Source organism: Pavona decussata, unplaced genomic scaffold (assembly GCF_977016875.1).
Source record: "Pavona decussata unplaced genomic scaffold, jaPavDecu1.1 SCAFFOLD_141, whole genome shotgun sequence".
Lineage (NCBI taxonomy): Eukaryota > Metazoa > Cnidaria > Anthozoa > Scleractinia > Agariciidae > Pavona > Pavona decussata.
In genome coordinates this window covers 300303-326832 of record NW_028145554.1, presented here as the reverse complement: position 1 = coordinate 326832, position 26530 = coordinate 300303, and the positions used below count along the sequence as shown (strand labels likewise).

At 36.6% G+C, this 26530-nt stretch overlaps 1 protein-coding gene across 1 annotated transcript; it reads right to left on the bottom strand.

The window, feature by feature from the left end:
* Positions 1-156: 156 nt before the first annotated feature.
* Positions 157-25340, bottom strand: LOC146466704 (uncharacterized). Its single transcript, XM_085126866.1, has 7 exons — positions 25310-25340; positions 9179-9276; positions 5692-6092; positions 4787-4936; positions 4225-4344; positions 3666-3785; positions 157-2956 (listed from the first exon to the last, which is right to left on the bottom strand). The coding sequence occupies exons 3-7, from the start codon at positions 6020-6022 to the stop codon at positions 2505-2507; spliced, it is 1173 nt and encodes a 390-aa protein (XP_084982992.1). The 5' UTR covers positions 6023-6092; positions 9179-9276; positions 25310-25340; the 3' UTR covers positions 157-2504.
* Positions 25341-26530: the final 1190 nt, after the last annotated feature.

Genomic DNA, 26530 nt, shown 5'->3' with positions numbered 1-26530 from the left:
AATATTGGGGTACTTGTTTTCAACAATTAACTACTTATTCGTATACGAAAAAAAGGAAGAAATACTTACGTAGTTCTCACGTAGACGGCAAACGCGAAATAGCCTGTTTTCACGTGCGTTTCACGTATACGCGATGCTAAATCTCTCTATTATTGTAAAAATTACGCCAAGCTCTACTGTGCATAGTGTATAGTGTTAAGATGAAAATTAGGCCAAAATCCATAATGTGTATCATTACGATGAAAATTTGACTAAAATCCATAGTGTTTAGTATTAGGATGAAAATAAGGTCAAATAGCGTAGTGAATAGTATTAGAATTAAATTTTGGCCAAAATCCATAGTCTGTAGTATTAGGGTGAAGATTAGGCTAAAATCAATAGTATATAGTATTAGGATGAAATTTGGGCAAAAATCTATTTTATATGGTATTAAGATAAAAACTAGGTTAAAATGCATAGTGAATAGTATTAGGATGCAAATTAGGCAAAAATCGATAGTGTATAGTATTGGGATGCAAATTAGGCCAAAATCCACAGTCTATAGTATTAGGATGAAAGTTGGTCCAAAGTCCATAGTGTATAGTATCAGGATGAAAGTTAGGCAACACGAAGGTGGGAAGGTCTAGCGGTTTACCAAGAAAGTCTATTTATACTAAGATCGAGAAGTGGAGATGACTAAAACAAACATCTGAGATGGACCATACTTGCTACAGATACTGAACAAACTTTGCCCGAGAAGCTCGTACAAATAAATTATCCTCCACACGAAAATAATAGTAATAATACTGCAAAATTCTGCAAAACTTACAAAGTGGTCGGCCTTGTGTGATTCTGTAAAAGGCTTCAAAGTGAATGAGACAGCAACTATGTATAACAGCCATAGTTATATAAGCGAATGAGATTTTCCGAGTGCTGCAATTGAGAAACGCACGTAGAAACGTATAAACCTTCATTTATTTCATTAAATATTCCACTTTGTGGGCACTCTTTAGACTGATTTACATGTTTGGCCCAAGCATAAACATAAGCGGAACAGAATCATAAAGGCGTTAAAACGTGTAGTAAGAGCAATCGTTGACAAAAACTGACATACGATGGCGCGGCGCCCGCTTGTCATCTCATTACAAGAGTCCGATATGATGGAGCCTGCATGCATACGTACACACCTAGATACATACATAGATGCATACCTTTATTTATACACGTTAATATTAAAGCTACATATTGTGTGGTCGTGTACAAACTAACAATGTAACGAAAGGACTGCACGCGTACATCTTAGATACATACCTAGATACCTATGTTAATTCTAAAGGTCTGTAAAACGACTGATGTGCTGCATCTTGAACAAAATGGTAAAATTAAACGCGGATAAAGTAGTAAAAAGTAGATACACCACTAATGCACTTTAAAACTACCATTAAGTTGGAATTAAACCCTGTTTGCTTATATTTGTTCAATACCTTCGTCAATACTTATAAATTGATTGCGTTCGACTTTAGGTACACTATTTGTGTCGCTTCTTTCTGGATGCTGTGCGATTTCAGGGTTTGGGCGCCATCTTGAACTGGCTGACTACTCGCCTCGATTTCATGCGTATTAAACCTTATTGTTGTGTTCAACTTTGCAACTGGTTTATGACACTGCCTGAAAGCACCCCACAAGTCCACTTTCCCTGAATATTTCTGGGAAATCAGTACAATAAAAATATTATTTCACTAGGGATCGAACGCACTTTACTAATCCATGACTATTACTACCGTGTATGTAAATACTTAATAATTAACAAATATAATACTACCTTGTATGTAAATACTTAATAATTAACAAATATAAAATCGGATAACACGTCACGTGACTAAATACACAGGTAACAGAGTGTAGCCAATTATCGAGGTCTGGTTATCATATTGCTGCTTAGATACAGCTGTCTAAAATGACAAACATCAGATTTAAAGTTGTAAATACAAGTCGTAGCGCATAGTTTAAAAGCAGTTTGCCATTTGTATATATTTTAACAGCATTTAATGATAGCGAATTGTAAAATAGTTTCTACAGTTTCAACATATATTTGTACTTAATTAATTTAGTTGGAAATGTTTAGCGAACACACGGCTCTAATGAAAAGTATTTTAAGGTTTGTTTGATTGACAGTATTCCGGAATAAGAATAAGCGGAATAACTGTTAGATTTCTCTATTTAACTTCATTTGGGAAGACATTTCTGCAAACTATTGCTGACACATGATAATTTCACAGTCATTTTGTACTCCTTTAACTCCCAAAACCTCTCATGAGGGATTTCTTGTCATCACTGCATGTATTCTTATTCCGGAATAGGATCAATTGAACACAGCCTAAATTAATCTGTACCGTGTTGAAATAAAGTTTATCATCAACGTTTGCATTGGTAACGCTGCACATCGGTATGTGCAAGACAGGCTTAAAGCTTTAGGACGCTTAAAGAGTACTTGAAGCTTTAGGACACTTAAAGAGCTCATCTCCTCAAAGCGGCTTCTGGCAAAGAATAACAGGGGCGTCTATGAGCAAAAAGCCATTTGTTTTGCAGTTGACGTCATTCCACTTTCCCGGTTCCCTATTAAGTATTCCTGGGGTCCCAAACATAGCGCCACAATTCTCATCATACGTCAAGAAAAAGTCAGTAGGTTCTTTGTCGTCCCAGTTCTGATAGCGGCCTTCTAATGGAGTTCCATCAATCCAGTAGAAATTCGATTGTCGATCACTTCGCTGAAATCCAAGCCACGCACCCAAATAAGTGACCGTGCTCTGACTCTTTACCAGGTTGAAAATGAACGTGTTGTCATCCTCTGATCTGACAATGGCAAGGTCTCCTCCCATACTTTGGCATTGTCCTCGGGCATCGGACTGTTTCTTCGTTCGAGTATCGTCGATGTAATAACATGACTGTCCATGAAAAACCCAGCCAGAAGGACAACCTGAATACAAATAACAAATAACAAACAACAAGTTCAGATTAGTTATTAGTTATCCTGGTGTCTCAATTTTACATCAGTGACTCTCAAAAGAAGTGTAGAGGATGTAGATATATTATTATTATTTTTATTAATTTGTAGAACACTTAGTTATTTTTGCTCAAAAAGTTTGAAGTAATCTCTCGGATTTCAAATCGGGCTCACAAACCAGGTTTCGCTTTTCTGAGAGTGACTTTCTCCGCGGCTGGTTTTGTTGTTAATACTTTCCGTACTTCCTTACTGTTTTGTACACCAGGAAACATTTTCATCGCAAAAAAGATAGAACAGGAGTCCAGAATAATGCGTGACGCTAAGCAAAAGATTGTCTGCGCTTTGACATTATTCATTTGACAAAACGTAACTAGGGTCGTGTGACAAACGTCCAGTAAACTGCTAGGAGTTGAATGTCGATGAGTGTAATGTGTGAAAGAAATGGGACGTTATGTTTTTAGCCTGGTGAAAAAATAATACATTAAATTCTCAGTTAGTGACAGAGGCATACTAGGAAAAAAAAAATCCGAGTTCTCCATACAAGAATCGAGCCTTAATGACGTTCCGATGACTAGTTCGGTTTCTTTACCCCTGAACTACAGGAGACTAGTGGGAACTAGGCCATTAAATTAGGTTCATGTGACAACGTCCTGCATACTAGCAGTTAAATGCATGTAATTACCTGTACAGTTTCTTCCGTCTCCAGTATACCCTTCCTTACATGTACAAGAGTACGACCCTTCGGTATTTTGGCACCAAGCATTGACATCACATTCGTGTCCTGCAGAACACTCGTCCACATCTGATAAAAAGAACATTATTTTAGTCTATTGCAAATACGAGTAAATGGAAATTTAGTTTTCAAGTTAACAAGTTCTTCAAAAGTACCTGTGCAATTTCGTCCGTCTCCATAATATCCTACGTTACAACTACAATTGTACGATCCATGTGTAAAAGACCTAAAAGACCTGTTCCTGCGTATACCTGAATTAGCTCAAGCTATCTACGTTTAGTACTTTAAGAATTAAACAGGACAGAAGCACAGATAATGCCAGCGTACCTTGTGACGCGAACATCTGATCACTGGCCTCAGGCACAAATGTTTACAGAGTCAAAATGTAACCTGTGTTGGGCTCAGAGTCAAAAGTTTTGTACATACTGAACACGTGTTCGGGAGATTCAGAGTTAAATGTGTATACGACTGAAGTAAAGTAAGATGTTAGCAAGCTCTTAAGAATTACCTGTACAACTCCGTCCTTCTCCAAAATATCCTGCGTTACAAGTGCAGATGTATGATCCATGTGTATTGTTACACACAGCATTGACACTGCAAGTCTCTGCTGTTGAACACTCATCGACATCTGAAAAGAAAGATTTATAAAGTCAACGAACAAATGGCAATAAATTATTGCAGAATATCCAAGGACGTACGTACTTTATAATTGATTCTTTACTCATGACCAATCAAAGAGCAGAACCTCAACACATTATGTGACGAAAGCCTGCCATCCCTCGTTCAAAGATCTCACAAGTAACGTTTTGAAAGCTTAGAGTTCGCCTTATTACCAAGCAGTGAGACATTTTTCTCTGTCAAAGAAACTGCCACGATTGTTAAGGAGTGATTTTAACTAAGCTTGCAAGAAATTAAACACAGTGTCCACCAAAAACACTTTGTACAGTCTTTCGCCTTCGCAATTCTTTTTCATTCTCAACATCGAATCAACGTTGACACCCTTTCGTGGACATTTCTTGAGCCACCAATAAGTTTGCTGTCGACGAGTTGATTGTCGTGACATTATTTACCTTCTGTCTCCATGTTGCAATGAATTAGAATGGCCTTCCCAGGTACAATGGAATCAAGCCAATATTTGCCGCTAATCGCTTGGCCGCCAGCACTCGCCTTAATTTCTTTACAAGACTCTGCAGGCAATTCAGGAATCGAACCAAGAAATACTGCAAATTAAAAATGATTTGCTATTAAATAATAACTTTGAATTTTTAAAATAGTCTTCAAGTTCTGATTTGCTAAAAAGCCACCATTTACCTAAGCGTAACATATAGAGAAACTCGCTTTTACTCTGCCTGCAGTCGCTGTGACCGGTGGCTCTAATAATACTACGGCTATCACCTCCGCAGAGGCCTCTTTCGCGCTCAAGCTGAGACAAATAAGGATAGAGGAGCAAGGGAATTTGTTTTTCTTCTCATTTCCGACTTTTTGCTCCTTTTTTATGAAGGAACCTCTGCAGAGGAGAGAGATACTACGATCTTGTTGTTTTGGGTTAAGTCTTTCACTCCATGCAGACCTTCTATATTTCATTGCCTTTTTCGCTGGGCCAAAATTTAATTCTTCAAAAGATCAACCCTTTGAGCCTTACTATCGACATGCATATTCTTCTGACTGTTCTCCACATGCCTTGTCTATTTGTAAAATATCAAAGTTTGCGACAATAGCAAAGTCCGCTATATGTTACCAGAATAATAAAAATCATGAAGGATTGTTCTAAGGAAAGAGACCTTTTTGAACATGTCTGCTATCCCAGGGACAAATTCTTTAATAAAAAGAATAAGCGTTTGCCGAGGTATGTTTAACTTATTCCCCATTTAGTGGGGAGCTGGTGATGTGACAAACAAAGAAGAACTGTAAACAAGAGATCTGACTTGTTAAGAAAAGCGTGGCGGTGTGCCTCACTAATAATGATGCGTCCTACCTCTTTTCTTGAACCGTTTCATGTACAGCTTAGTATTATCAGGGATGAAATCCTCCGGTCTCGCCTCCTTTGTGCGGTTGTTCAGCTCGCAGATTTCTTTGCCCATTAAGTGATTAATACTCTGGCACCTGATATCATTATTGCACGCTTTAAGACAATGAAGAGAGGATGGAACTCTCAGAGTCTGGAAGACATGTCGCCTTAGTGCCATACCGTAGACTGGCTGAACGCTTCCGCAAGGTTCATCGTGCACAATGCCTTGAATTTGCTGGCCGTGTGCGACACTCAGTTGACACAGACCAAAGAAAATTGCAACCCGGGTTGGGATCATTTCCGCGAGCGTGTACTGATTGAAGAAGGCAAACCAGTTGCTGTTACAGGACCAGGCTTAGGTTTTGTTTCTATAAAGAAATGAAGAAATGATTATTTCAAATAGATTTATTTTCAGTATCCGCTTCGCGCTAGTACGCGTGGTATGTGAATGTTAGCATCTGACTTTATCTGGTTTTCAGCTCTTTCTATTTTTTTCTTCTTTGACTTCGATTTTTTTTCTGAAGAGCTTTATGTCATGAGAACTGAATCTTTATTCATCTAGCATCCTTTTTAACTCCCTCTGGAATGCCGTTGTTTAAAGTGGCTAATTGCTGTGCATAAAGCCGATATTCTAAGACCATTCCCTGGGGCATCTTACGTAAAAATTATTGAACTATACCTAAATTCTATTTTCTGTTTTCCCCCCTGCGGCATTTGAAGCTGGAAGCCATTTACAACCCACTTCCATTAAGTAGGATAAATGACTATGATTAGGAACAGCAATTAAGAGTGAATGTGTTTCACAGGTGGATTTGAACTGAAATATTACGTTTTTAGACTTTGGTCTCTCTTTATTTCATCAACCTTCAGGACATAAAGTTTGCTCAAAACTGGAAAGGGTTCAACAAACAAAAATGTTAAGATGTGAATGGCGATTTGGCCATCTGATAGACGCCAGTATACCGAGTAAGTATAGGGCTATTCCTCGCCTAAAAGCGAAAGATTAAAGAGGAACAAGTTAAAAGTTAAGAGTTACAAGTTAAAGGGCACTGAACGGTTTGAACATTGATCACAAACCACTTTTGCAAACACAGCGTTAAAAAATTTCCACTTTTTCTGCATTTTTGTTTAAACAGGATTTAAGAATTCGACGTAGCAGAAAGCTAGCTTGTTAAAAATGTGTTTCGGCTTGCATTTTACAAACAAAAAAGGTGAAACGCAAATCTTTCCAGTTTGAGACAATTTAAACTGGCTTATAAGTATTCAAAAAGCGAATTGAAAACATATGTAAAATATGAAAAAATATGTAAGGTAGGAAAGGAAAAGGAGACAGTTCTCACCAATGTTTTGCAATTTTCCTACAAGTTACCAATCTTGAAACAATTAGCCGACAGAACTCTTAGGTACATGTTGGTTACTTACATTCGCATAAACATCTTCGTATTCCGCCTGGTGAGTTGCCAAACTAACACGACGCAGAAATGTAATTGTTCTTGCGTTTATAGAGCTGTGTTGGCGGTAACTAAGTGCTACTGAAAAGGTTAGAAGTTTTAGGCCCACTTCGAGAAGACGCTCGATTAACTTATAAGTATACGTAAAGCGAATTGACTTAAACAAAAAATATGTAAGGAAGGAAAGAAAAAGGAGACAGTTCTCACCAATATCTTGTAATTTTCCCTCAAGTTACCAATCTTGAAACAGCCTTGAAAAAGACTATCCGGACAGAACTCCAAGGTACATGTTCGCTTAAACATTTTCGTATTTCGTGTGGTGAGGTACCAAACTAACATGGCGCAGAAGTGTAATTGATCTTGCGTTTCTAGAGCTGTGTTGGCGGGAACTAAGTGCTACTGAAAAGGTTAGAAGTTTTTATGCCCACTTGGAGATGACGCTCGATTAACTTGCAAGTATACGTAAAGCGAATTGACTTAAACAAAAAATTATTTAAGGAAGGAAAAAAGAGAGAGAAAGTTCTCACCAATGTCTTGAAGTGTCTCAAGTTACCAATCTTGAAGCAGCTTTGAAAAATAGCCGACAAGGCTCTAAGGCCTAAATATCTTCGTATTTCGCCTGGTGAGGTGCCAAACTAACATGACGCAGAATTATAATTGATCTTTCGTCCCTTGAACTGTGTTGGCCGGTAACTAAGTGCTTTTGAAAAGGTTAGAAGTTATTACACCCACTTCGAGATGCCGCTCGATTAATGCTTTTTATCATGCAAAAGAAAACAGCTGTTGAAACAACGATTAATTGAGTGACTTTAATCCTTCAGCTGAATCATACCATCGAGTTGTTAGCTTCTTGAACATGGCATCCAGTAACGTCCAATTCTTTAGATCCTCACCTCAGTAGCTACTTTAGAAATAATACTGAACCTATCACATACCATAAACCCGCAAACTAAGTATTTAATTCTTAAATGACCTCGAAAAAGTAAACAGTTGTTTAATGTAATTATTGAAAACGCAAATAGCCGCCCCCGTGACAGGATTAAGCAACGCAGGTAAGGCTGGTGAATGGGAGCCTTACTAAACAGCAACCTTGTTATTTATACTTGGGTTTGGCACAGGGTTAACAATCTTGGTTTGTAACAAGAGGTTATTGCTCAAACGTTACAGTAGTTTCAAGTGTCACAAACTTGAGATACTAATGAGTGAGTCACTAAGGAAATTCGATGATGTAAATAAATGTAAATATAAACTTTATGCCGCCATATGCATATGACATCTCTATACAAATTCTAATTTAAGCCTTGTGTTCAGTTTTATCGGCCTCAAATGCCAACAACGTTGGCTCTACATTTACTAAATTAGCACAACTTCTCTATTTTCTTCTATCATTTAGAACAGTATGCAGTATGCAGGATGTTTGTCCCGTAGTTTAATGGTCTCAGCTCCCACCAATCTCTGTGGCTCATCGGTAGAGCATCCAAACTAGTAATCGAAAGGTCTTAGGTTCGACTGCTAATAGGAGCACTCGGATTTTGCCTTTTTTCCGAGTACGCCTGCTTCACTCACTGAATAATACATCATTCTCAATCCTTTCGGGTTTACGTTAAGATGTGAATGGCGATTTGGCCATGTGATAGACGCCACCAGTATGCCAAGTAAGTAGGGTTGCTCGCCGGAAAGCGATAGATTAAAGAGGAAATGTTAATGTGTTACATGTTTTAAAAAGGTCAAAGGCGTCAACATTGATCCCAAACCACTTTTGCAAACAATTTGATCAGAAACTACTTTTTCTGCATTTTCGTTGAAACAGGATTTAAGAATCAGAGTTCGGCGCAACAGAAAACTAGCTTATTAAAAATGTGTTTCGACATGCATTTAAAAAACGAAAACGGTGAAACGAAAATCTTTTCAGTTTGAGAAAATTTAAACTGGCTTATGAGTATTCAAAAAGCGAATTGGAAAAAATATATGTAAGGTAGGACAGGAAAAGGAGAAGTTCTCACCAATGTCTTGCAATTTTCCTTCAAGTCACCAATCTTGAAGCAGCTTTGAAAAAGACTATCCGACAGCGCTCCAAGGCCTAAATATCTTCTTATTTCACCTAGTAGTTGAAAAAGGAGAGAATTGGGACAATCTCCAAACTCGCCGTCTACTGTCCCAGTTCTCCTAGCGAAATTACCCTAAAAAAATCCCGCAAACCAAAAAACACCCAGGGTCCCTAAAATCAGCCCTCAATATCAAAAAAAATCCCCCCCCAAATTTTTTTTTATTAATTATTTAAAATGGATTACTCAAAACTCAAATATGATGAATTAACCAAAATTTGCAAATCTCGAAAAATAAAATACACATCAATCCTTAAAAAACATGAAATGTCACAAATTCTCACCCTCAATGACCAAAATCCCACAATAACCACCCTCCCTGAAGTTGAAACTCGCATTGCAATAAAAAGAGAAAATCAAGAAATCTGGAAAAAAGAGAGAAAATTAGAAAGGGAAAGAAATCCACCTCCAAAATGGAAAGATATTGTCAATCTTTATCACGAACACAAAAATGAAGATAACATTGATGAAATCATGAGAAAAGGGTTAAAAAAATCTCCATGAATAAATTGGAAGAATTGTCACCCAAAGATGAGACAATGGATTACTCAAATCTGTCATACGATGAGCTTTTTCAAATGTTCAAAGAACGAAAAATAAAATATTATGGTAAAAGCATAGAAAAACAAGAGTTGATTCATCTTATCACCGAATTCGACAAAGATCTGCCAATACTGGATTACCCAAAAATGAACTGCAAACAACTCAAACAAATTTGCTTCAAATTCATGGCATCTTCTCTTGATGCATTGGTCAAGAATCTGGAAAGAGACAAAAAGATTGAACAAAAAAAAGTCTCCTGAAAGAAAAAATCAAGGAAAGACAAAAAACCCTCAAAGAAGAAAAACTGACTCCAAAAGAAAAAGAAGAACTCGGAAAAAAACTCAACCTTCTTTCAAAAAAGGGAGTTTATCCTTATGACTTCATGGACAACATCAAAAAATTTCAAGAAACAAAACTTCCCCCAAAAGAAAAATTTTATTCAAAACTCAACGATGAGAATATCACAGATGAAGATTATCAACATGCACAAAACGTTTGGAAAACTTTCAACTGCAAAAACATGGGAGATTTTCACGATCTTTATCTCAAAACAGATGTTTTGTTGCTTTGTGATGTTTTTGAGGAATTCAGAAACGTTTGTCTTGAAAACTATGAGCTTGATCCAGCATGGTATTTCACCTCACCAGGTCTTGCATGGGATGCATCTTTGAAGAAAACCAAAGTCAAACTCGAACTTTTGACTGACATTGACATGCTTCAAATGATTGAAAAAGGCACAAGAGGAGGTGTTTCAATGATTTCAAACAGATTTGGAAAAGCAAACAACAAATATATGGGAAAAGATTTCAACCCAGAAAAACCTTCAACATTTATCCCTTATCTTTACGCAAACAATCGTTATGGCTGGGCAATGCGCGAACCTCTTCCTGTCGGTGAATTTTCATGGGTTGATGAAAAAGAATTTGAAAACTGGCAAAATTTTCCTTGCATTCTTGAAGTTGATTTGGAATATTCACAAAAACTTCATGACATTCACAACGATTTTCCACTGGCTCCTGATAGAATTGTTGTGAATGGAGCGGAAAAATTGTTGTCAACTTTGAATAACAAAGAAAAATATGTGATTCATCACAGAAATCTCAAGCAATATCTCCAAATGGGTCTCAAACTGAAAAAGATTCACAGAATCATCAAATTCAAAGAAGAACCTTGGTTGAAATCTTATATTGAACTCAACACAAAGCTCAGAGCAAACGGAAAGAATGATTTCGAAAAAGATTTTTTTAAACTCATGAACAATTCTGTTTTCGGAAAAACCATGGAAAACATCAGGAAAAGAGTTGACATCAAATTGGTCAACAACAGAAATAGTGCATTGCGATTCGCAGCAAAACCAAACTTTGAAAGTTGCACAATATTTGATGAAAATCTTATTGCAATTCACATGAAAAGAGTGAAACTTCTTCTTCAACAGAAATACCAAGAAAAAGCAAAACTTCTTTTCACTGACACTGATTCTCTTTGCTATGAGATCGAAACAGAAGACTTTTTCAAAGACATTTCAAATGATGTTCATGAAAAGTTTGACACATCAAATTTTGAAAAAAACCATCCATCAAACATTCTAACTGGATTAAACAAAAAAGTCATTGGAATGATGAAAGACGAAGCTGGGGGAAAAATCATCGAAGAGTTTGTTGGACTCAGAGCAAAACTTTATTCTGTGAAAATGCATGAAGGAAAGGAAGAAAAAAAGCGCAAAGGAATCAAAAAATCAGTCATCAAAAAAACAATCACACATCAAGATTACAAAGATTGACTCATTTCAGGAAAAAAACAAATGAGATCAATGAATATCATCAGATCACATAAACACGAAATTTTCACAGAAACAGTCAACAAGATTGCTCTTTCTGCAAATGATGACAAGAGAATCATCAGAGAGGATGGAATTCACACGTTTGCACATGGGCATTATAAAATAACAAAATGAATCCAGAAAACATTCCATTCAATGCTTTGATTGTTGGTCCAACAAATTCAGGAAAAACAACTTTTATTGTGAATCTTCTCAAAGAAACATTCAATAAAAAATTTGATTTCATTTTCCTCCTTTGTCCAACCTTCGTCAACAACAAAACCTGGGATAATTTTGCTGAGAATGACAAAGATTTTTTCATTATCATCCCAGAACACCATCAAATCAATGACTGGCTTAAAATAATCTCTTTTGCCTTTGAAGGAACAAACACATTGATCATTCTCGATGATTGCGCTTCATCAAAAGACGTGAAAAAAAGGACAAATGAACTTGTGAAACTTGCTTTTTCTGCAAGATATTCAGGAATCAGCGTTTGGGTTCTCACTCAACAAATGTCAAGCATAGCAAAACCTTTCAGAGAAAACATTGCTTCTTTGATTCTTTTTTTCACTCCATCAGCAAAAGACATGAAAACAGTCTTCGAAGAATTCGCAGGAGATTTGACAAAAGATGAAAAGGAAAAATACATGAAAGAGTTGAAAGAAGTCAAATTTTCTCATCTTGATTTTTCCCTCAGACATCCTTTTGAAATTTCTTTGAACTGAAAAAAATTTCCATTTGATTTAAAAAGGAAATCCAAGAACAAGAATCAATGAAAGAAGTCTTTTCGCTTCTTGAAACTGAACCCCAACCCATTGAAACAGATCACAGAGAAAATCTTGCCATTTTGGCAGCAAGTGGCCAATGCAAGGAAATGATTGGAGTTGAACTCACTCAAGATCAAATCAAAAGACTTTCAAAGAAAGATGTTGAAAAATATTTCAAAAGATACGAAGCTTCTTTGTCTTCAAAAACTTGCGGTGCAATTGTTGAAACATTTTTGCAAGCCAGTGCAAAAGCACTTTGTTTTTTTCTTCCTCTTGACCAAGAAAAGTTTTTGAGTGGATTGAAAAATGATTTCATTGTGAACAGAGAACTCAATTTGATTGCTGGAAGTCTTTATTTGAAATACGGAAAATACATGGCTGCTGCGAGTGCAAGTCTTTTGGCAGCAAACAGTTTGAAACTTGAAGAAGGAGCGAAGAGAAGCGAAGAACCTGTGAAAGAACCTGTGAAAGAAATTGAAGAAGAACTTGAAAAAGAACTTGAAAAGATCCTGTGAAAGAAATTGAAGAAGAACTTGATAAGAACCTGAGAAATAACTCAAAAAAAATTTTTTTTTAATTTTTAAATAAAATGGAAAGTCTTCAATCATTATCAGCCAGAGTTCTTGCAAAAAATGATTTCAACGACAATTTTTTTCACAAAAAGCTCATGTGTCACTGGGAAATCAGAAATGCAAAAAAACAAGAAATTTTCGATCAATTCAGTGTTTATGAAAATTTATGTCTTGAAATTGAAAAAAGCCTTGATAACACTTATGAAATTTCCGAAAAATATTATAGTTTTATTAATTCAGCAACAAATGGACAATATAATGATTTGTTTGATGAAATTGAAGAAATTTTAGAACCAAATTATGAAAAAAATTATCAAGATCCTGATGAAATCAGAGAATTTTTAAATGAGTCAATTGAAATTCTTGATTGGATAATAGAAAACGAAAAATCAATTCAAAAAAAAGTTCAAGAAAAAAAATCGAAAGGAAAAAAAATTGAAGAATTAATTTTGAAATTTGAGGAAGTTCACGATGATTATCAAGATTTTGATGAAGATGAAGATGGATACGACAAAAATATTGCAGCAAAAGAATCGATTGAAATTGAAGAAATTGAAATAATCAAAGATTCATTGGGTGATTATATTGGAAAAGAGTATTTGTATGGAATTGAAACGATAAAAGAATTTTTGGAAAAAAAATTGTTCTTTATTTGAGTTTTTCCAAAAAACTGATTTCATTTGGAAACCAAATGAAATTAATCTTCAAGATCAAAAAATGACTCGATCTCTTCATTCGTCAAATCATTAATCAAAAATTCATTTACTTTGACTTGCTTTGCATAAAGGTTGAGAAGCACACCGTTCTTTGAAAATGATGAAAAACACGCCAGAACACAACCACGCATCTTGATTTCTCTGTTTTCATTGAAACATTTGCTTTGATCCATTCGTTTGTTGAACTCATCAAAAAATGGAGTATTTTTGTTCATCGAAATGCCGATACCACCAAAACAAGTAACATTTTCTTTGCCAGCCAAACGATGGATCCGATCAAAAATCTCGTAATCGACAGGTTTCAGACAAAGTTGCAGCCTTTGACCATATTTTGTGATGACAAAATCACCCTTGAGTTTTTGGAGAAGATCTTTGCCATCGTATTGAATTTTTTCGAAATTGTTGCCTTTGTAACTTGATGGTATCAATTTGAATTTTTCAGGTTCAAGAGTTATTTCATTATTATTTGCATTGATTTTAACAAAAGAAAAAGAGAAACGGAATAACCAAGAAACTTGTGAAAGAAAGGAGTTTTTTTTCTCATTTTTAACAAGTTCTTTAACATCCTTCAAGATATCCTTTTTCAACCTCATCTCGTGTTTGAGTCTTTCATTGAAGACTTGCATGAGTCTTGTTTTTGTTTCACCCGTTTGGTTTCGAAAGAAATGAAATGTTGACTCATGATTTTCTTGAAGATTGTCTTTTTCAAGATATTGTCGATGTTTTTGTCTGTTTTCTTCTGATTCATTTTTGAAATATTCCAAAAGAACTTCAAGTTCTTCTTTGTTTAATTTTTCCATTTTAAATGAAATGACAAGAAATTAAAAAATCATTTAAAATGGAAACTCAAGAACCTGAACAAATCAGAGAACCTGAAACAAGTTCTGAAAAGAAAGAAAAACCTGATTCTGAACAAATCACAACAACAGTAAAACAAACAGTTCCAAAAAATCCAGGAAGAATTGCGGCTGGAAAAAAACTTGCTGAACACAACAAAAAAGCACGTGAAGCAAAGAAAAAAGCAAAAGAAGTCACTCTAAGCGACACTCAAGAACAAAAAAAAAACCCTCCAACTGAAAACGAAAGCGAACAAAGCAGTTCATTCTCTCTCACTCAAGTGCTTTCTGTTGCCAGCATTGTTGTTTCACTTGCTGGATTGTATTACAAGAGGGAAGAATTGAAACATCTTTTCAAAAATAAAAGGAAAGTTGGAAGCGAAAAAGCACAAAAACAATTGATTGATCACATGGTAGAAGTTGAGAGGCAAAATATTGAAGTACCACGAAGTGGGACGCAGCAAGCTGCAACAAAAAAATCTCCAAAATTAAAACAAATGGATTAATTTGTTTTCTGAAATAAAATGTCAGACAATAAACTCGTGAAAACAATGACTGATGCTGCAACAATCACTGGATTGGCTGCAGGATTTGGATGGCTTGCAAAGAAAGTAATCAAAGAACCAATGACTTCTGATCCTTCCTCAAATCTCATGAATTATGTGAAATTCACTGTCATCATTGCTGCCTCATTAGCAACAAAAGATTATCTTGAAAAACAAAAAATATTGCCAAGTTAAAATGGCAAGCATCGCAATCATGATTGGAGGAGCAATAATCAATGCAACCGCCTTTGTTGGCGGATCTTATCTCGCAAAATTTCTCTCTGGAGATTCAGAATCTGCCTCACTTGAGGAAAAAAAGAGACACAACCTGGCAGTTGAAAAATATCAAAAAGAACTCGAAAAATACGAAGAAAATCGAGCAAAACTGAATGATTGGATTCAAACAAATGACAGAATAAAAAATGAAGGAAAACAAAATTTCGCAAACACTGACTTTGCTTTAAAACTTTATAACAAGGTTCATCAACAAAAAATTGATCATCTCAAAGAACCTCAATTTTCAGACTTTTACCAACCAAGCGAATCTCAAAAACAGGGAGAGTTGATCTTTGTTGGAACATCAGCTTTGGCTATTGGATTTGCAGCAAGTCATTTCCTATAAAAATGTCAAACAAAAAGCAAGCGAACGGAGTGAGCGCGCGGAGCGCAGCGACATTGTCAAAAATTTATTATTCCCCAAAAGGATATTGGAAAGGCTTTCAAGCAGCGAAAAAACTTTCTCAAGAAGCCAATGTTCCAGAAGATGAAGCGAAACTTTGGTTGATGAAACAAGCAATCTGGCAAATCTATCTGCCTGTTCCAAAAAACATCCAAAGACCAACATTTGATGTTGAACTTCCCAATGCAGTTCATCAAGCTGATCTTCTCTTTCTTCCTCATGACAAACTCCCAAGAGGGAGAAAAATATTCAAATATGCTCTCACAGTTGTTGATGTTGCAAGCAGATTCAAAGCTGCTGAACCTCTCACTTCAAAAGATTCCTCTGAAGTTTCAAAGGCTTTTCAGAAAATTTACAAAGGACCTTTGAAATGGCCAAAAATTCTTCAAGTTGATCCAGGAAGAGAATTCATGGGTGAAGTCACAAGAGAAATGACGAAACATGAAACAAGAATCAGAAGAGGAAATCCAAATGTTCACCGTGATCAAGGAATTGTTGAGAGATTCAATCGAACTTTGGGTGAAAGACTTTTCAGTTTTCAATATTCTCAAGAAATGAATTTAAAATCGGGTGAAAGATCCACAGAATGGGTGAAAAGGCTTCCAGAAGTCGTGAAAGCATTGAACAATGAAACAACTCGACTGACAGGAAAGAAACCAATTGACGCAATCAAAGAGAATGTGGTTGATTCGAAGAAACCAAATTATTCCAGACCTGTCGGGAAAAATGAAAAGAGGCTCGATTCTTCAGTGAATGTGAGGTTTCTTTTTGCTCCTGGTGAACTTGAAGGAGGCCAAAGAAGAGCAACTGATCCGAATTGGTCTCTGAAAGCTTATTCAATTGACAGGGCAATTGTGAATGAAAAAGAACCGGTTCTTTATTATTTGAAAGATGGTCCAAAAAGAGGATTCGTCAGAGAAGAGTTGATGATTGTTCCTCCTGGAACTGAATTACCACCCGTTTAAAATTTCTTTTGAAAAATTCAAAAGAAATTCAGTATGCCACACTCTCAAGCTCTTTGTTCAAAATGCTGAATTGTGCATCAGCCAAGATGAAGATGTGACATTTGACATTTCCTGATCCACTTGCTTTTCTTTTGATTGACAAATAAACACCATCTTTTGTGTTAACCAATCTCATTCCACTTCCATGAAGATCATTGTCTTTCATGCTCCTGAGATCGATGAACAATGCAAACTTGTCTCCAGCAAAGAATTCAGTTGCGTTCATTGAAGAATTTTCCTTTCCAAATCTTCTGAAAACTTCATCAAACATGTCTCTCGTTTTCATTCCTTGACTGAAAATCTTGTTTGGAACTCCATTCACGTCAACTTTCACCTCTGTGATGTCAGGATTGAATGTTTTTTCTGAATCTCTTGCTCCAGCTGAGTAAGGTTCAAAGAAAAGGAGGAGGATTCCCTTCATTGATCTTCTCGGAACATTGATTGACTCGTTGATAATTGAGTCTGTTCCCTTTGTAAATGTGATTGTTTTGTGATGAGTGACATGCTCAAACATGAAACGATCTCCGTTGAGAAGATTTGAATTGACTTCATCTGAAAGCTTTTTGCTTTGAATAACCTCATATTCAAGCTGAATTTTTGTCAATTCATATGCAAGTTTTGTTGCGTCAGATCCCTTCACAACACCGCTTGCAGGGGCAAGGGTCAATTCAAAAACTAGTTCATCAGACAAGGCTCTTGGATAAAAAACTCCGTGATCTTTCAAAATTTCGTGATCAAGTCTGATTCTGTATTTGTTTTTGAAAATATCATTGAGCTTGTTTTCCTTCACGACTGAAGAAGTTGGTTTGTCTCCAGCATTGGATCTGATTTTTGAGAGAGCCTCAGATTGAATTCCCTCACTCAACATGTTTTCTCGTTCGTGTTTTGTCAAAAAAAGATCTTCCCATAGCTTGAAAAGATCCCAACCGTCTGTGTCAACGAGAATTTCTCCAGCAAACTTGATTTTCAATCTGGAAACCAATGCTCTTGAAACATTGTTCACCATAAAATTGTTTGCATGACCACTCACATTCAAATCAAAAATCAACGCGAGTGAATCTGGAACCAAGACTGTTCCCTCATGAAGCTTTGGGACTGGAATCCTGAGTGTTTCACCGGGGGAAGCTTTGTTTGGGTTGAATGTGACTCTGTGAACAGTTCTGTCTGCCTTGAGAGCGTTTGAGGTTTTTTTCTCAAAATTTGGATTGATTTTTTCACTGACTTCCATTTTAATATATTATTTTTAAAATGGCAGAATACATTCCTTTAGAAGATCTTGATCCTGATGAAGAAGATAAAAGTGAAGATAAAGATGATGATGATGATGATGATGATGAAGATTCTGATCAAGAAATAAACAATCCCAGTGAATGTACTCCAAAGACAACAATGAACAGAGATTATGGAAAAGAAGGAGCAAGACCAAAAACTGCAGAAACATCTTTCATTGAAGGTGAAACTCAAGGTCGAAAAACTTGGGGAAACTCGCAATCCCTCACAAAAGATGCATGGGATGATCTCAGTATATTATACCCAAATGCAAAAGATGATAAACTTGAAGCTTCGTTTTTCAAAGATAAGATAGAAGTCAGGATGAAAAAAAGTGGGAAAAAATTCTACCCATTAATGACCAAAGAGCAAACAACAGGAAAAGAAAGATTAAACCCACAATTGCCAAAAGAAATATTATCTGCTTTGGGAACTGATGCTGAATCTTTGATCGCTAAAGATAATTCTGAAATAAGAGAAAACCGTCAGACTGAGAGAAGCAGAAAAACAATTGAAACAAGCAGAAAAGAATGCTGAAGAACTCCACAAAAATGCTCAAGAAATCAGAGATTATAGAAACAAACTCGAAAAAACGCAAGCAGAATTGCAAAGACTGAAGCAAATGAAAAAGAATTTGCAAAAAGATTTTGAAAATGCAAAAAAAGAAAATGTGGATTTGCAGAAACAAGTGAAAGCGAAAGAAAAAGAACAAGCAAAGGTTGACAAACTCAAATCTGATCTTGCAAAAAAACAAAAAGAAAGAAACACTCTTGAAGAAAGACTCAACACGACAAAAACCATCGATGAACTGAATAAACGAGAGGCTGAGCTAAAGAAACAAATAGAAACTGACAAAGTAATCCTAGAAGATGAAAACACTTCTTCCCAACTGAGGGCAGAAGTTGAGGCAAGAGTTGCAGAAAATGAAGAGGAGCTTGTCAGGCTGGGAACACAAATTGAAGAAATAGAAAGAGAAAGGCCTCTTCGAGAGAAAATCAAAAATATTTTCAAGAAATATGGATTCACAGTTGCAGCTGTTTTCCTTGCAGTTGGCACAACAATCGGTGTGATTCTGAATGCACTCTCAAAAGGACTCAAAGCTGTTGCCAAAGGAGTTGGAAATGCTTTGAAAGATCTTGGAAAAAAGCTTGGTCAACTTCTTCCTGGATTGATTGGTTCAATCGTCAGTTTCATCTTCGAAACTGCAGGACAAGTTGTTGGATTCCTTGGAAAAAACGCTTGGCTGTTGATTCTTGCTGTTGCAGTTTTCATGGTTGAAAGGATTCAAAAGAAATTTAAAAATTGAGTTAAATCCATTGGATTGGACTCAGCGAAAAATCCGATAAATGGCAAATGCTCCGAGTGATGCCGCAATGATGACTCCAGATTTCAAAGTTTCGTGGTTTGATTCTTCTTTTTCTTGGTTTTCACTCGCTTCCTTAAGTTTTTTTGTGACTTGTTGTGAATCCAAAGAGGGTGGTTTTGTTTTTTTGTTTTCATTTTGTTTCTCTACTGTATTTGAAGGATGCGAAATTGATCTGTTGGTTTTTGAAGACCCTCCATCCATCTTCCTGACTCCAACTTTTTTCAAGTCAACATTGACATCAGAGTTGACTCCGAGTTTCATGTTTCCAGTTGCTTTTTTCAGATTGTTGTTGTATCCAACTGTGCTTTGAGTGTTCATAACAAGATTTGAAGGCATCAACCATGTTCCTGGTGAGATTGCAAGATCAAGCCTGACTTTTGCCTCATCAATCGCAAGTTGAAATCTTTGGATACTTTTTGACAAGTCAGGCTGTCTGATTGCATCTTCCATGAGGACGAGAAATTCCCTTTGAGCTTCCTTTGCGCCTCCAAATTCACCAAGGATTGATGATCTGACGTTGACTTGTGCTCCAAGAGTGCAATAAACGAATGCTTCAATGGATTGATTGAGTCTTGACATTCCTGCTTGGGAAAGTCCGTTGAGAGGTCCGTTTGACATGAAAAATTCAAACTGTTTGTCAGCTCCTTGATCATTTCTGATGAAATCAATTCTGTTTCCTTTCGCGTCAGTTCCGCCTTCATCGGAGAATCTTTGACTTGATGGGTTTTCAAGTGTTGCTGGAGGATAAGTCCAATGCTTTTGTGCAAAATCTTCTTCTCCTGGATAAAAGATGTTCACATATCCCAAGCCAAAATTTTGACCAAAGGTGAATCTGAAATCTGCGTTTGGCGAGATTTGAAATTCTGCACAGATTCTCTTGTATGAAGGAATGTCGTATTTGTTTTCAGTTTGACTGAATGTGGGATCACCTGGGAGAGCAGATTCACTTTGAATTCCTCCCATTTCGAAGAGAATCCTTCTTGTTGTGAAATAAATGTGAAAAAGAAGAAAGGATTTTATTTGAGGTGGGAGTGAATTGACGAGATTTCTTGAGATTCCAGATGCTGTTGTTGCGCACCAGAAGGCAAAGTTGAGTTGTTGCGGCCAATGGTCCATGTTTGGTTGATTCAGCCATTATCTTGATTCTTTTCCTGTTTTGTGAGAGATCTTTGTTTTCGTGAATATTTCTCTGAATTTTGTTGTGAAGCTTTCATTTGGTTTGACAAAAATTTTGATTGGTTGGTTGAGGATTTCCCCAAAAGATTCGGGGATTTTGTCTGAAAATGGAACAGCTGGAACTGGATATGAAGGATTTGAATTGAGAATTAGCTCGATTGGAAAGCCTCCAAGTCCAAGAGCTTTCTTCATTTCAACAGACCAATCTTTGGGATTGGGTGAAACAATTTGCCAGTGTTGGCCGGGAACAATAACCAAATTTATTTGAGCTGTTGCGTGTGTTTTGTCGGTCATATCCACTTGTGCAACGAATTTGCTGAGGTCAGCGTTGGGAAATTTGGCTTTGAAGTTTCGCCATGCTTTTTCTTCTGCTTGTTCGGAAAGTCTTTTTGCTTCTTTTGGGTGGGAATCTATCCATTTTAACAAGTTTTCCATTTTTTATCTTTTGAAAAGAAAATGGTTGTTTTGACTGTTTTGACAAATTTAAATGATCACACGGTTTACTTTGATGAACCAATCGAAAAATTTGAGTTCATCCGGTTAACCAGTTGCTCTTTTTATAATTCTTGGTTTAATTTGAAAGAAAGAGGAGAAATCAGCATATTTGATGACAAAAACGTTAGTGCTGTCAATAGAATTTATCCTGGAAATTACACTCTTTACACAATCGGTAAAGATATAAAGAAAATACTTGAAAAAGAAAACATCAAAGTAAAACTTGATGACCAAAAAGGTCCAATTGTGATTGAAAATCCTCTTGGAAGAAAAGTTATTTTTGATCGTGACCTGACTCATCTTCTTGGTCTGATTGATATCAGTCAGGACGTTTCGCCAAAAGCCCAACGACGGCACACTCTGAAAAGTGGAGATACCATCATCAATCGTTTGGCTTCATTCAACAACCTCTTCATCAACTGCGATCTCGTTGATAAAAACGAAAATTTTTTCTATGAAAAACCTTCAAATGTTTTGGCGTGTTTTGACATCAAAGGAAGTCCTTTCGAAAGAGTTGAATATTCATCAAAACATAGCCCGTTTCGGAAAATAGCAGGTGGGAAAAAAATAATCGATTCTTTGCGAATCACAGTGACGGAAGAAACTGGTGAGGTCATCGATTTTAATGGGCTTCCGTTGAGATTTGAATTAGAAATTATTTGAGATCTTTTAATAAAATATGAGTGAACAAAATATTATTCCAAGTGCGCCACAACTTTATCCTTCTCTCGAAGCGACGTTGCGCAATTCAGATTGAAAAAGATTTGTGATTGTCAAAAACAACTCGAAGGCGAAATTTCTCATTACAAACGAGTCAGCAAAAAATACAAGAGAGCAAAATGAATCGCTTCGAAAATATCATCTGTTTCAGTATTTTTGACAACCTTGTTGGCATCAAGCAGTGTTGCAACTTCATTGAGTGGAATCGGGATTGCTGTCGGAGTTCCTTTGCAAAGCTGAACAAACTGTCAATCTAAAGTCGCTTCGTGTGACACACATTGTTGCTTGATTGGTTGAAAAAACAAAAAACCTGTCAAAAAAATGTAAAAAATATTCATTTAAAATGGAAAACGATTTTCTCGATTTGAAATTTTGGTCGGTTAGCACAGGAAGTTTTTACTTTTGACTTCCTCGAAAGCCTTGAGGCAATATTTAAATTCGCCACAAGAACGGAAGTTTTAAGATGTTGCCTCTGAAAATGTTGTGAAACACGTTTCCAAAAATCTTTAAAAAAATTTAAAAAAAAATTTATTTAAAATGGAAAACGATTTTCTCGATTTGAAACTGAAATTGAGAGGAAAAGGCATCTTCGATTTGTTTCTCGCCAGAGAGACAAAAAATGATTTTATTGAATTAATCAAACAAAGCGATGAAATCATTTTGCAACCTGCTCGTTCTTCGCTTGTTGAAATGGCGAAAAAGAAGCAAATAAAAAACAACGTAATTTTCACGAAGAATGAGTTGGAACAAGCGCTTGGTCTTTCTTCAAAAAAAGACAAAATGAAGTCCCTTCGGGACGGAGCGAAGCTCCAAAAGCCTTATGTTTTTTCAAACGCCGGAAGTCGATTTGAATTCGCCACAAGAAAGGAAGCGATGAACGGAATGAATCTTTGCGCGGTTGGAATTGCAAATGCTGCGAAAAATGGAAAAATAGTGATTGGCGATGTTGAGTATGATTTCAAAAGAGAATGAATTTAGGGACCGTTCATTTTTTATGAGCATGGGGGGGGGCTGGTGGGATTTGGTTAATTGCCACTATGAAACTGTATGACCCCCCCCTAGCATGCAATTTTTTTCCACATGGCCCCCCCCTAGCAGAACTATTTTTTTCTGATGACCCCCCCCCCCTCCCGCCCAATCAGAAACAAATCATACTCCTAACTTTAACAAAACGCTTATGTACTGTTTATATCAAAGATAAACGTAATTGTTACTGTGATTTCTTTACAGTACTATTAACAAGTAACCGTTCTCTACTTAGGTAAAGATTTCTCTTGTTTAAAAAAACGTTTACGGCAACGACAAACCCTAAATTTCCATTTAGATTCTCAAAGAAACTATAAAAAGTAATCAAGCAAATGGTTAACGTGAAATTACTCCCCTTCGAGTAGAAACAATTAATACACGTACAGATCTGACTAACAAAATACGGATCGAAGCATACCAATCAACGATTACGAGTCATATTAAACAGAAAAAAACAGCGGACGCACAGATATCAGTCGCGTAGGTAAGGGTTAGATAGGGGTGTTCGTTGAGCCCCAAATCTTGCTTGCTAGGGGGGTCGGGGGGCATGCTCCCCCGGAAATTTTTGAAAATATAGGTTCCCAGAAACCTCATTTCCTGCATTTTGAGACCCATTTTAGGCAAATCACAAATTTGTTTTACAGCAGCTTTTTGAGCTATATACATCATTCCTACGGCATAATTGTTTCAACTTAAACAAGAAAGTTCAATGTACATTCCGCGCCCTGTCGAGTTCTGATAGCTATTCGATATACTGATAGTCATACACCAAGCTGGTAAACTGCATCATTCTCGGGTGTAGGCCTTCGAACAAATTGACTATCTCGTCAAAATTGACAGGCATATCATATTTGATATGCATTAGAACCAGGGCAGACATTCTACTCTCTCGCATGGTACACCTCATGTAATTGTTCAACCTCCTCATTAAGTGCTTTCTCTTCCGCCATTACTGATCTGTAAAGGGGGTTCGTTCGAACCCCTCGAACCCCCCCTCCTATGCGCCTGGATATTAAAGTACTGCTATTAAAAATGACAGTTACAAGCTTTTCTGAAGATGGCTTACGGCTCAGATTTACCGTCAACTGAAGTCACCAACAACAGTTCTATTATTAAAACTAATCTGGATGTTCACACTAGGCATACTACTGAGTCTACTGATACTCCTGGGTTCAAATAATTTACTAATCAACAGTCTTTATAAAAGTGAGTACTATTAAAAAGAACATTAAACAATCTATGGATATAGTTCAGAGTACAACCACTTTGTAGAAAACTACTCCCCCAAGGATGATTCAATAGTGAGACTGATACGTTTTTATATTAATTTGAACTTGTACAAACATAGGTGTCTACCTCAGTTTATATTCATTATTGCTTTTCCAACAGATATGCTTCATTTCCTCAGTTGTTGTTAATATAAAATGCAGATTTCGACCTCAGTATGTAAAACAAATTAAAAGTGGTTAGGAAAATCGCATTAAATAAAATTGAAATGATATTCAATTTCTTCATCTGTTTCTGTGTTGAGCCACTTTCAATTTCCCCTACTAGCCAATTATTTCTGGTGACCCCCCCCTCTTTCACTCATTTTTTTTTGGTAGCCCCCCCCTTTAGTGCCATTTTTTTTCTCGTGGCCCCCCCCTAAATCCCACCAGCCCCCCCATGCTCATAAAAAATGAACGGTCCCTTATTTTTACAGAATTTCTGTGAAAATATTTCGGCTTGCCGAGGGAAAGTCCCTTTGATTTTTTCTCATTAACCGGCCTCCGCGTAAGCAGATGAAAAGTCCCTTTGAATTTTTTTGGAATTTTTTTCATGACCTTGGGATTTTTTTTGATATTGAGGGCTGATTTTAGGGACCCTGGGTGTTTTTTGGTTTGCGGGATTTTTTTAGGGTAATTTCGCTAGGAGAACTGGGACAGTAGACGGCGAGTTTGGAGATTGTCCCAATTCTCTCCTTTTTCAACTACTCACCTGGTGAGGTACCAAACTAACATGACGCAAAAATGTAATTCGTCTTGAGTCCCTAGAACTGTGTTGGCGGTAACTAAGTGCTACTGAAAAGGTTAGAAGTTTTTAGGGCCACTTCGAGAAGCCGCTCGATTAACTTATAAGTATACGTAAAGCAAATTGGCTTAAACAAAAAATATGTAAGGGAGGAAAGAAAAAGGAGACAGTTCTCATCAATGTCTTGCAATTTTCCTTCAAGTTATCAATCTTGAAACTGCTTTGAAAAATATCCGGCAAGGCTCTAAGGCCTAAATATCTTCGTATTTCGCCTGGTGATGTGCCAAACTAACATGACGCAGAAGTATAATTGGTCTTGCGTTTCTAGAGCTGTGTTGGCCGGTAACTAAGTGCTTTCGAAAAGGTAAGAAGTTTTTACGCCCGCTTGGTGAAGACGCTCGATTAACTTATAAGAATACGTTAAGCGAATTGACTTAAACAAAAAATATGTAAGGAAGGAAAGAAAAAGGAGACAGTTCTCACCAATGTCTTGCAATTTTCCTTCAAGTTACCAATAACAGCTTTGAAAAATAGCCGACATGGCTCTAAGGCCTAAATATCTTCGTATTTCGCCTGGTGAGGTGCCAAACTAACATGACACAGAAGTATAATTGGTCTTGTGTTTCTAGAGCTGTGTTGGCGGTAACTAAGTGCTACTGAAAAGGGGAGAGGTTTTCACAGGGTTAACAATCTTACTTTATAATAAGAGATTATTGCTCAAACCTTACAGTATAGTTTCAAGTGTCACAAACTTGAGTTGATAATGAGTGAGTCATTGAGCAAATAAGTGGGTGCAAATATAAACTGTATGTCGCAATGTGTAGATGACGCCTCTTTACAAATTCTAATTTACACCTGGTGTTCAGTTTTATCGTCCTCAAACGCCAACAAAGTTGGCTCTATTTTTTACTAAATTAGCACAACTTTTCTATTTCCTTCTATCATTTAGAACTGCATGCAGTGTGCAGGATGTTTGTCCCGTAGTTTAATGGTCTTAGCTCCTACGAATCTCTGGTTAGAATTGGTAGAGCATCCGAACTAGTAATCGAAAGGTCTTAGGTTCGACTCCTGATAGGAACACTCGGATTTCCTTTTTCCGAGTACGCCTGCATCACTCACTGGATAATACATCATTCTCAATCCTTTCGGATTTAAGTTAAGATGCAAAAGACGAGTTAGCCATCTGATAGACACCAGTATGCAGAGTATTAGTAGGGTCCCCGTAGGGTCATTGCTCACTGGAAAGCGATAGATTAAAGAGGAAACATTAATGTGTTACAAGTTAAACGGCAACGGCTTGAACATTAATCCCAAACCACTTTTGCAAACAATTTGTCAGAAACCAATTTTTCTGCATTTTCGTTGAAACAGGATTTAAGAATTCGGCGCAGCAGAAAGCTAGCTTGTTAAAAATGTGTTTCGGCATGCACTTTACAAACAAAGAAGGTCAAGCATAAATCCTTTAAGTTTAAGAGAATTTAAAGTAGCTTTTCATAAAGCGAATGTAAAATATGAAAAAAAATATGTAAGGTAGGAAAAAAGAAAGAGAAAGTTCTCACCAATGTCTTACAATTCTCCTTCAAGTTACCAATCTTGAAACAGCTTTGAAAAATAGCCGACAAGGCTCTAAGGGCTAAATATCTTCGTATTAAGCCTGGTGAGTTGCCAAACCAACATGACGCAGAAGTATAATTGGTCTTGTGT